The sequence below is a fragment of the Dipteris shenzhenensis genome, chromosome 10 (genome assembly GCF_047967505.1).
Source record: "Dipteris shenzhenensis isolate YYH24624 ecotype China chromosome 10, Dip_SZ_1.0, whole genome shotgun sequence".
Lineage (NCBI taxonomy): Eukaryota > Viridiplantae > Streptophyta > Polypodiopsida > Gleicheniales > Dipteridaceae > Dipteris > Dipteris shenzhenensis.
The window spans coordinates 8,526,163-8,538,913 of record NC_141605.1 but is presented as its reverse complement, the minus strand read 5'-3'; the positions used below and the strand labels follow the sequence as shown (position 1 = coordinate 8,538,913).

The 12,751-nt window shown below is 43.1% G+C and overlaps 1 protein-coding gene across 1 annotated transcript; it reads right to left on the bottom strand.

Annotated features, from left to right (window-relative positions):
- Positions 1-4,900: 4,900 nt before the first annotated feature.
- On the bottom strand, positions 4,901-6,815 carry LOC147897362 (RAN GTPase-activating protein 2-like). Its single transcript, XM_087380898.1, has one exon. The coding sequence runs from the start codon at positions 6,706-6,708 to the stop codon at positions 5,122-5,124; it is 1,587 nt and encodes a 528-aa protein (XP_087237024.1). The 5' UTR covers positions 6,709-6,815; the 3' UTR covers positions 4,901-5,121.
- Positions 6,816-12,751: the final 5,936 nt, after the last annotated feature.

Here is a 12,751-nt window from a genome sequence, read left to right as displayed (position 1 = left end):
CCAACCTGTGCTTGTAAGACATTGTAAATCTTTGAGGCGGGAATTTGATAGAGTTGTGTGGAAGTGGATGATCAGGTAGGAATGGTCTTGGAGGTCATATAACCAGTCACTTAATGACTTGCTGTTTTGCTTAATTACTGCATGATTATATTCCTAGGGCGCCTACGGCTAAACTAGTATCAACGTAGTAAAGGTTTCCATAAGCCTACAGCTAAACTACCATGGACATAGCAGTTGATAGAGAATTCAATTCTTTGCTAGGAGAGAAAAAATCAATATGTTGCTAACAGAATAATTTCTCACCCATGAAAGAGAATGTGACAAGCGTTATCATATGAGTTAAGTCAGAACAACTGGAGAAGTCTCATTTGTCCCTTATTGTCAAGTTGGCACACATAAGTTGTAGACTATTGACCTTCAAACTAGAGGAAAGGTGTGGAATCTTGGTTAGATTATTGCTCAGGGTAACAGGTCAGAGCTAGCTCTCCGAGCTCCTTAAGGTGGACTTTGACAACAAGAATGACTTTTTTAGCTTAGATTATTGCTCGGGGTAACAGGTCAGAGCTAGCTCTCCGAGCTCCTTAAGGTGGACTTCGACAACAAGAATGACTTTTTTAGCCATGACCTAGATGAGGTCTTTGTGTCAACATTGCAATCGCACCTTTTGGTGTATGTCACTGTCCTAGAAAAGCTCTCATGATGCTGGCTAAGAGTAGCGAGCAATGGCTACAAACCTATGGAATTTGTGGCTTCATATGTAGAACTTGCGTCTAAGGTGGGAATTGGATATGCTTGAAGGTGTTCTATTCGATTCTTCATAATTCCATACATCCTATTCGATGATACAATAGCAACGGTTGAACTTAAACATTTTAGCATAGAGGGCAGTGCATGGGATGGTTGGTGCTTCATAGGGAGGGCTCTTTGAGGACGGGTCGTTTGAATTCTAGCATGGAACATACTACTACTATGAGGTAGTCAATGTATATATATGGGCTCAAATTGGTGACCCTGACATGGCTCTACATGTTAACTTTGACGTTGATTTGCTCTTCTTCTTGAAATCTACTGTAGAGTCTATCATGATACGTATTGCATTGAACGTAAGTTTGCCACCTATGTGTACAATGATGAATAAACTTCACGTGTGCACACGTGTGATGGATGGGTAACTAGTGGTCTCATACTTCCTTGCGGAGGGCTTATTATGAGTCATGCACACCTCTCTCCCCAACCCGTGCACACGTGGGTCTCTTTTACCTCCACCAATTTCCCACTAGTAGGCATGCATGAGCTACCATTCTTACGGAGTGCTTGTCTTGTTGTAATGCATTATACCCCCCCCTTTTGTCTCTCTCTCTCTCTCTCTCTCTCTCTCTCTCTCTCTCTCTCACACACACACACACACACACACACACACACACAGACACACACACACGCACACAAAAACACGAATAGACACTTTTAAAAATTAAAGTGAAAACTCACACCACACTTACTCGCACTCGTACATGCATGCATGCACACATATACACGCTCACTTGCTCGCCTACTTCCACGCTCGTTCGCACATGCATGTGCGTGAACGCGCACGAGCGCATGCACACAAGCAAGTATGCACATATATGCACACACACACAATAGGCCACTAGGAGTTTTGCTTGGAGATCTTGATCCCTTAGTGTGCGTGCTCACACCCACGTGCAATCAATTGGCAACTATTGGTCTCATTTTTCTATGGGTCACGTGCACCTCTCTCCCCAACTTGCGTACACATGGTCCTCTTTTACCTCCTCTCACTAATCGTCCACTTTTACCTCCTCTCACTAATCGTCCAGTAGCATGTGTGCATGCACAAGCTACAATGGATCTTACAGTGTGCTTGTTGTGTTGTAATGTAAAACCCTTTAACCTCCTCTCCTCCCCTTCTCTCTCTCTCTCTCTGTATGAAATTTGAGAGAGAATCATTTATAACTTAGATGAAAGATGCATAACACTCTTCATACATAAGGTTATTAGACTTAGTTCTAGAGACGAGATCTACCATGGGATTCATCTTTAAAAAAGAGAAGATCACAAACTTTTTCTTCACAGAATTGGTTAGGAGAAGTCCTGGTCGCAACTTTGGCTTTGACTTTGAGAACATAGGTCTTGGGAGCATCCATCCCATTTGAGGTACCATCGGTTGCACTTGAGCCTCAAGCCATCTCAAGTTGCCCACGAGTCACAATCCTACAAAGAGGCGTCGAAGGTGCCTTTTGGGAATGTTCTAGAGTAATTAGGACGATATTCATGACCAATACATGATACATGACACATGACACGACATGACATGACATGACAAGACATGAATTGCTCCCAAAAGATAGTTTTTTTTAAAATGTTGTTCCTAACTTCATCAATAGCTTCTTGGAGGTGTGATCGACACATCTAGTTCCCCCCATGGGAAGAGTAGTTTTTAGTCTCCTAAACATTAATAAGCCCCCCCCTCCCCCGCTCTCTCTCCCTCTCTCTCTTTCATAAATACAAGGTGAAGGGTACAAAGTTTTGGATATTTGAGGAGCTGACTCCGATCTAGCTCCAACAAAGGAATATTGAACTCACCAAAGTAAAGGAAACACACAAAGCAGGCAAATGGGTGGTTTATTGAGATGGACGGGCAAGCATTGATTAGGAACTTTAAATCCAAAACCCAAGACTCTTATTCTTAAACTGATGTTATGAAGGCCACCTTATGGTAGTATTAGAATGTAGCTATGCTCCATACTAAATTCTCTAGTTATCCAACCTTAGGGTGTGTACTTTGTCTCACAGATCCGTGAGGTCTTCTACAGACATTAATCTCTCTCTCTCTCTCTCTCTCTCTCTCTCTCCACACACGCGCGTGTGCGCCATCGGAACTAAAGTACATCTATGATGCCATTCATCTAATTTGATAAAAGCTTGTAACTTGGCCAACTTGACTCAAAACTTGGTTAAACATTGTGCTTATTGTGTCACATGAATGCAAATAGTCAATCAATGTATAATCAATGTTAAAAAATGAAAGGCTACAGAGACTTACGACTTTGTAATGCTCTTAATCCAAACAACATCCCTTATCCAAGGCCATATCTAGAAATAATCACCTTTGGACAGGGGGAATTCAATATTTTCATAGTCAGTGGGATGTAGCTTGAATATTAATTTGACTCCATATCCAAAAGGCTTGTCATTGATAACATATATTAGTTGAGAGTGTCCTTAGATTTTAGCCGACTTGGTCCCAAAGGTCTCTGCAAGTATCCAACCATGCACCAATCTCAACCTTAGTCATTCACAATCGAAGGTCATTCTAAATGAAATCTATCAATGTGACTTTATAAGCTATGTGCATACCAATTAAAGGAGCAAAGTTTAAAACTCATCTATACAAAATGATTGAAGCATGGAATCTGATACACAGATTCTAGTTATGGGGATGTGCAATAGTAATTTACGAGACGAGAATAATCGAAGCGGAAGATTTTTCAAAAAAATCAAGACAAAAATGAACGGATGCATCAGCCAACAAAAGGTAAATGTTATAGTGAACAAAGATTGTTCAAAGCATTAAGATAAAAAACCAGATCGGCTAAACCAAATTTTGCAAAGAGCCAATGCTTACGCCCAACTGCTTCTACCATGTTTTAAGTACATCGAGAAGTCTGCCAAACAAGATGAATTTCATTCATGTGGCTTGCCCAAAGAGAGAGAGAGAGAGAGAGAGAGAGAGAGAGAGAGAGAGAGGGGGGGGGGGGGGGGGGGACGATAGGCCAAAGAAGTCAGAGTGACTTAATGCATGCATTGAAAGCCCCGTACAACAGCCTATAAATAATTCAATGGAGCATTCATGGACCCATCACCTTAAAATAAAAAGAAATGTCTAAAAAAATACCTATTTCTTATCACACATCTTCACTAAGGCCTTCGGATGGGCAGGCCCAAAAAAGCAGTAGTCTGTTCTTCATCTTTGTTGGGAAGGGTTTCTAGATCAAAGAGTGCACGTAATTTTAAAATATGGCACGTGGTTATGATGCAAATGAATAGTGGCAAAGTCGTTGTTAACATTCGAAATTAGATGCACCTTTAGAGATTAGGACTTGGATCCTGACATGTGCTTCTTTTGTCCATTAAGTTAGAAACTACTGTTCTACTGCCTGCGATACTTTTGTACCATACTGTAGATAGACAGGAAACATATCCCTTCCATCTTGTAGAGTCTATACATGTCACACCTCCATACAAATCTTTGCAGCAGATCTTTTTTGGCTGGCTTTTTTCATCCACAATGTAGGATAAGTCATCCGCTGCAACCGTAGAGAATGGTGATGCTGACAAAACTCTAATCCTTGGGACTACTTAAGAAGTTCACAACATCGACTATAGCAGGTGAGGTGTATGAACAGAGGCATGTTGGTGGTCCCGTTGTAGTTACAAAGGATTAGCTTCGAACTTCTGAAAAACAATGTTTGCCTCATCACAAATGCATACATGTTACGTTCAAATTTCATACATGCGCTTCAAATACATCCTACCAATCACGGTCAAAAAAGAAAAAGGAAAACTTAAGCTCCGTGGAGCAGTCTTTAGTAATCTAGAGACCACCACGCCAATCCTGGCCTAAGCCTGGCCTGTCAGGACCCTGAGGAGGCGATGAATGCTCAATTCTGCATGCCTGAATGCTTGTGGCCAGCCTCAGCTTTGCAAGTCGTCCAGTTATAGGCCCATACAGGCTGAGAAAGGGGCGGGAGAAATAGATTTGATTAAAACAACCAGATCACAGCACTTGTTAACAAATCAAACCCCTCACAATGAAGTAACAAAATTGCAACATCAGCAGCACCATTAGGGGCAGTCCATCTCAGATAAGCCACATGAAGCAAGATTGAAGAACAGTGTAATCGAAACATTCGTGATTCTCACGGTCAATAGGAAGAGGATACAATTGAAAAAAAATTGCAGTGCTCTAAAAACGCAGTCCTCAATGTGAGTAAGAGCACAGCCCTTTTGGGCAACTCTATGTTTGCATCATGTGAAGCTCTCATTGCATGCGAAAGAAAGTGTCGATTTCTTTCACGATGGACGCTTATGTTACCCAACTCATACTCTCAACTTGCCAAGAGCCTCCTCCAATGCCTCATCCAACGCCTTGTCCTCGTCCAGTTCCTCCCTCTCTCCGTCTGTGTCCGTTTCTCCTTCCTCCTCGTAGTTTTCATCCAGAGATCCCAACACTGAAATGCTGCAAACGCCTTTCATGAGCACCTCCTTGACAGCGTCTATACCGGCTTCTGAGATATGATTTCCGTCCATGTTAAGGAGCTTGACGTTGGGCTTGTGAGCCACCGCCTTAGCAGCCGCAACTGCACCTATACGACCCATATCGTTCGAGCTCACATCCAATTCAACGAGATCATCATGGCCATCGACGAGAGCGTTGCAGACTGTAACTATGCCCCCGTCTTTGAGCTCATTGTCTGCAAGATTCAACTTGGAAAGCTGAGTTTTGGAAGTAAGAAAGTGAGCCACAGATCTTGAAATTCGTTCTGAAACATCATTGCCAGCGAGTTCAAGGACTCTCAGACCTGGCGCCCCTTCTCTCAGAGCTTCCAACAGGGCTTTTGCTCCTCTATCTCCGAGACCAAGATAACCCAAGTACACTTCTGAGAGGTTTGGCTGCTCCTTGAGCGCTTGAGCCAGCGCAATCCCAGCCCGGTCTCCAAACGGATTATCCCTTAGATCGATCCTCCTGAGGTTCGATCCAGCTTGCAAAGCACCGGCCAAAGCAATTCCCCCTTCAGTTCCCACCCTAGTTGAGGAGAACCTGAAGTCTTCCAGACAAGAGGCGTTTCTTACAAGCGCCGAAAGAGCTTCTGCGCCAGGATCCCCGCTCATGTTGTTGTGAAAGTGCAAAATTCGGAGATTCTTAGCAGACGGCAATAGCTCACAGATGGCTCGTGCAGCTTCCTCGGAGATCCCGTTGTTCATGAAATATAGTTCCTCCAAGTGACCTTGCGACCGGAGGAGTTCGGAAAACGCTCGAACACCTTTCTCTCCCAAAGCGTTGTCTGAAAGGTTCAGAGAGCGGAGCCTACAACCCGCCAAAGCAGAGGAGAAAATCGACATGACCGACAACGCTTCGGCTTCTTTCCTACCAGCGACAACATCCGCCAGGTTGACATCTCGCAGCTGCCCTTTCAACCCCGAAAGCAATTTCGCAGCCACCTTCGCTGCCTCCACTCCGAAGCTGCGATTGCCGAGGCAAACAGAAGAGTAGGAGATACCTGGCGACGCCAAAGGTTTGAGGAGGGCCTCCGCGGACTCGTGGGTGAGAAAATCGCGCTCACCGCCGGAGACATCAAAGACAGCAGCTTCCGGTGGAGGAACTGCGCGGCCACCGTTGCAGGAGGCGCTGAAGCGGGTGTCCAATTGCTCGAACATGAGGGAAGCGGCGTGATGGGTGTAGATTTTGGAGAGGCGCAAGGATTGCAAGGAGGGGTTTTGGTGGTGCTGCTGTTGGTTGGAGGCGGCAAGGAAAGCGGACTGCTCGATGAAAGCGGCAAGGCTGGGGGCGAGGGAGGAGTCGATGCGGGCGAGGTGAGGGGAGAAGAAGGAGAGGGAGGAGAGGTTATCGGCGATGCGTTTGACGAGGAGGGAGCGCGAAGGGGGGTCTGGAGGCCATGCCGCCATAGCTCTGAGCTTCGAGGTTGCTGGCTATGGCAATAGCGGTCGATCCAAAGAGAGGGAATATGAAGAAGATGACACGGAAAAGAAGAAGATGAGCGGACTTGGGTTGGACTCTGCTCTAGATTGGAATCTGGATTGGGCCTCTTGACTCTCGTCTGGGTTGGACCTCCTAGACTTACTCTCCCTCTGGGTTGGACCTCCTCGACTCTGCTCTGGATCGGTCTCCTCCAGACCAGAGTTCCCACCACAAGACTTTGTGGACTTGGGTTGGTCTCCTCCAGACCCGCACCTCCAAGCTAGAGTTCTCAAGAGAGCGAATCACCTGGACTCTCTGGTTTGGGTTGGCCTCATCCCTACCAGAGTCCCCATTAGGAGCGGACATGCAATGCCACTGCCTCAACGCCACACAGTGCCCATGGAGGGGTGGACTTGCAATGTCCATTGGGAATGACTGCATTCATCTCTACATACATCTCTGGTGGCTGCCGGTGGGTGCTCCAACCTACCCACTGGAACCCCTGAATCACTTTCTATGCAATGAGAATCACTCCACAAGCTGGCGGGTTCCTTTGAAGCCAATCTTGCTGGCTCGAAATCATAGGAGTTTGTGTGGATCCTTGGTGCATGGGGACTGGCTCTAAGCATCCCCACATAATGCTCGATTTGTATTCCTCTCACACTCAACAAGAGAGCATTCTTGCTCAGAGTTGAGAGGACAACTTCAAAACTTTGAGAAGCTTGAATGGGAATACATATTTACATATTTGGGGATGATACATGAAGGCCAATCAAACCATTGAGCCCAGGTGGCAATGCCATAATTCTCATCTCGATCACAACAAAAGTTTGCTCTGTCTATGAGCCGAAACTCAAGAACCCGAAGGGCAAGAATTTTGGCTTTTTTACTCACTTGGTAGTGAGTGGGAACGCCTTCTAAATTCAACCCAAACAACCTCTTGAATAGGAACATTTTTCCCAATTTATGATGGAGCTTTCACATCCACAATGAATGAGAACATCAAGGCTTTGGATATTCAGCTTGAGGAAAAAGTGGTCTACTAGTGCATGAATGTGCATCTGTTTGTCTACTCAGCAACCATGTAAAGTGGCCCTTGCAAGTTGCAACATGGTTGAACAATTATCAAAGTTTGCTAATGCCTCTTGTAATCTTCCCCTATATGTTATTTATGGGGTCTTAATTGTGGGTGTTCATGTGCTGCACTCCTTACCTTAGAGGATACACCTAACAGACAGATTCACTTTCTCCTTGCCCTAGATTGGCATAGCGCGCCATGTGATGCACCCTTTAGAGTATACATAGTGTGCCACACACACACACACACACACACACACACACACACACACACACATAGAGCATGTGTGCATGTGCCCATCATCTATACATACCTAATGTGGTCATGTTTCAAATATATGACATAGCACATATGAGTGTATAAAGGGGACTGTTTTGGAAGAAACGTAAGCCAATCATAATGTCTTCGCACCCATAACATTATATAGGAGCACCCCCACCTTTCATCATCTTGGATAGTGAGAAAGTTTAAGTTCAACATCCATACATGTATAAACATTGAAGGTGGTAAACGATTATGCAAGATCATTAGGGGAGAAATGGGGTCTCAAAAGGGCCCCAAATTAGTGTTTCCTAATCTTTAGAAATTAGGAAGGAATTCAATGGGAGTGTTGTTTTATGTGGGGCAATGCTATGTTGACTCCTTTCTGTGGGGCAATGCCATGTTCACGTGACAAGTGGGGATTCATGGGGGAAGTTCCCATTGGGGCCACACAAGCCATCCCCCCCCCTACCCCCCCAACCCCCCTTAACGCAAGCTTGACAAATCCCCAGCCCACTTGCCACTTGCACCTTTCCCAAATCTATGCATTATGGGTGAGTTTTCTCCTCATCCACTTGTTGCTTAGTCCATGCCCTTCTCCACTGTTTCTCTCTTCTGGTCGAGCTGCTCCTCCCTCCATTGGTTTAAATTTGTAGTAGCCTACTTTGCTTTGCTACCCTTTACTCTTGCACATGCTCTGCCCCTCTTCTCACTCTCTTGTCTTGTATTTCACTCTCAACATCCACCTTTTTTTTCTCCTTAAGATGCTGGAGTTTCATTCCTATTCTTTTGGATTGTGTTGTATCTCCATTCGTATTGTTTTCTCACACCTCACATGCATTAATCCATTGGCCTCTCTTTAATAGCAAACGCCTTCATCCATCTCTTATTGTTGAATCATTCTATGAAAGCATGGTGAGGAACATCTCTAAACAACTATGTAATGTTGTAGCCAGTTGTATCATCCACAACACCCAAAACAAGTTGAATGACAGGATAGTCATTCAACTTGTAAGGGGCCACATAAGCTTCCCAAGAGCAAGACAGGGGATGTTCTGCATGAGAGTAAGGGCCGCATCTTGAAGTTCAAGCTTGGGAAGAAAGGGTGGCTTGCAAGGGTGCAACATGCATGGCAAAGGACATGTGCTTTCCTCCATTAATCAATCAAGCTATGATACCATCACATTGTAAGTTCTTTTACTTTGCATCATGGCAGGTGTATTTCCTTTCAACTTTGAGGAGTGGAGTCTTTTGTAGGGAAGTTCACTACCATCCATGAATATGTGGGTAAGCAAATGCATGCTGGAGAGGAGTCTTTTTCTTTATGAAAGCAAAACGAGGGGAAGAGCACACTACCATTCATGAAGATGTGGGTAAGCAAATGCATGTTGGAGAGGAGTCTTCTTCTTTATGAAAGTAGAATGTGTCTTGGATATAGCAAACTACATTGTTCCAACGGGAAGAAGACACTATGGTCGTCCTCAACCCATTCCATAGCCACAACTTCAAGACATGGACTGCGACATGGTGGACACAAGAACAATGCAATCACTTAAGGAGAAGATTTCAAAGGATGTGGGTATGGCCATGAAGTTCACATTCGGTTCCAAATGGGCAACGTTGTCTTGGTCCATACTACTCAATATTTTTGTTTCTTGTTTTCAAAATATCAAAATTCATAGAACAAAACTTATATGGTCATGTAATCATATAAATGGAAGTGCTCTTGACGCTTTCCTTGGGGAAAATTGGGGGAGCAGGTAGGGTGAATAAATGGGTGATTTTTCAATGCCATGCATGTAAGGACAATGTGGTTGTTAGGTACCACATATAACAACAAACATTGTATTTTGCCTCTCAGTACAAGAGCTAGAAGAAAACAAGTGCCCATTGGCTTCCCCTTGACTTAAACAATGATGAAAATATTGAGTGGTTTCATGTCTTAATTGTTTAAAACTATGCATTTTTAAAAGTTTACCCTTTTTAGGGTTTTTTATAACTATATAAGGGTGTAAAAGCCATTTGTTATTCACTTTCACTCTTTTGCAACTAAAATTTCGCTAATCGTGCAAGTCCCTCTAGCAACCCGATTTTTGTCACCATGATCTCCATGGACTCAGCACAAGAAGCATTCTATGAGATCATCTCACAAACCTCGGTTTGCTGATAGGGAGAATGGGTTTCCCCCCTTATTTTGCAAGACCCTATATGTCCTAGCAACATACCAGGGGGCCTTCCAAGACCTCAGCAAGTACATGCAAGATTTTAGAAAGGATTTTGCATATAAGCTTGATGAATTTGGGTAGCGATGGGTGCCCTTTGAATATTGCATCTACTTGTACTTTGAGGAGCCTCAATTTATAAAGCCTCTTGAGCATTTTGTCTTTGATCTTCCAGATGATTCTTATATAGATGTTGATATCAAAAGATCTCTAGACTTGGTATTATGCCATTACTTCTGTCGATGATTTTGGACTTGTGCAGCAGGGAAGAAGAACTAGGTTCCTTTCTTTGGAGATGACAATTGTTTTCCTTCTTGAAGACTCTAAGGATGATTCTAACCTCTACTTGGAAGATTAATGAGGAACATGCAAGCAGTCTTGAAGTTGCTCTAGATTGATCCTAGCACAAGGCCCTCGACTAGCATAGAGCCCCCATCCACCTCTGCAAACATGCCTGATGATCTCAAGAATGGTTTTTTTGCCATTGGTCCCTGTCATTATCTATGGAGAGGAATACCTATTCCTCCATGACATTAAGACTCTTTTGGTTTGAGGGAGGATGGGGCACCTTGGAGATTTATCATAGGTTTTGATGTTGACACTAGCATCAAAGATCCATATTTTTGGGTCGAATGACTCTTTGCACAGAGCTGGAAAATTTGAAGAATGTAGGGCCATTGATTTACAACTTATGACCAAATGTAACACAAAATGCAAAAGTTTGACCTCTCACACAACAAAGAATGTAGTCAAGAGGACTATTTACATAGGAGATGATAAAGGGGTACAAAAGAGGATGATGACTATTTACATAGGAGATAATAAAGTTGCAAAAGAGGATGATGATATGGTGGTAAGCAACTAAACATTCCTTCTTTAAGTTTCTAGTTTGTATTTTGAGGTACCCTCACAATGTAATGTTTGAACTATTGGGTAGGAAGCCTTTAAGGTTAAGGAATTTTCCTCTCAGAGGGGACATGTCGTAGCACCTTCAGTTGGGATAGCTCACTGGTGTACTAGATAGTTTGCCTACTACCCTTGGGCATCATGATGCCGTTTCACAAGAGCTTTCCACCATGTGGGCCAGTTGAGCTGCTGAAGGGTAAGGCCCTATCACAGGTGATTGGGCATTCCAGCATACCTTGGAATGTCAGCAAGGTCATTTTGATCCATCGTCTCACAGTTGTCAATGCATTTGGTGCAAATGTTCATGGCATGGCACTCACGGCATCAGCCATGTTTTTCGCTAGCAACAATGTCACTCTTGCTCTTGTTAAAAATAGATCTAGAATTAGGAACCTACTCGGGGACTCTAAAACCCCAATTCTAGATTTCATAGAAGTAGCAAAGAAGAAGAATAGGCTTTAAAGCCTCCTTGTAATGATTTATGCAAGTATCTCTTTCACATCATTTCTTTCTTATCATTAATACATGGGTCTCTTTCGTATCATTCTTTTGCATTGATACATGCGAGGTTTCAATTGTTGTTCTTCATTGAGTTATGGTTTGTAAATGCAAATTTACTATCTCTTATTGCGTTGAGTTATGGTTCAATTATACTTTTCCATTGATTTTAATGTCTTACTTAATTTAATTAAGCTCATTATGCAATTTGATAGCCTAACACATCAATTGACTACTTCCTAGTAATTCATCATCAATTTCTAGGAAATTTAGAACAAGTTAAGCTCATTACACTTTAATAGACCCTAACACATCAATCAAGTAGTTCAAGTACGTCATCATCAATGTTCAAGAAATTTAGAACAAGCTCAATGTTAGTGAAAAAAAGGCAAAGTTCATTTGGGGCACATTTTATGGAAGAAAATCACATTTCTTGCTATGGCACAAATATGGTCCCTTGGACACCTTCCTGAGGCCCACATGTAAGAAAGTGGGTTTCTTCCATCAAATGTGCCCTTGATAAACTTTGCCTTTTGCATCCACATCAAATTCCTAGATTTTTAACTTGAAATTCAAATAATTACATAGGAATTTGATACGAACATGAACACACACACACACACACACACACACACACACACACACACACTCTTCCCCAACTATGAATTATTCTTTTATGTACCCTCCGTGAAATCTCCCGTTTACACTCTCTTTTTAACCACCCCACACACCAAGCACACTAATCCTCCCATACATCCTCTAATCCCTTCTCAACCCATGCACTCATTCACTCCTTACTCCACTTGTGACTAACTTTTTTTAATTTTCTTGGAATCCATATGGTTGTCTATATCTGTAGGTAAAGCGATAACAAGCCGGGGAAAACATGCATTACTTGTCTACCCAAATGTAACTATGATTTTCAAACACCTAATTTGTTTGGATGGTGGTATAGGTAAGTGGATCCTGACCTCGGAACCTGGACTACTTGAGGATTCAACATCTTTTTTCAATAATGTGTTTGTCAAACTCAATATTATTACAAATTCTTAATTTTGGTGGAAA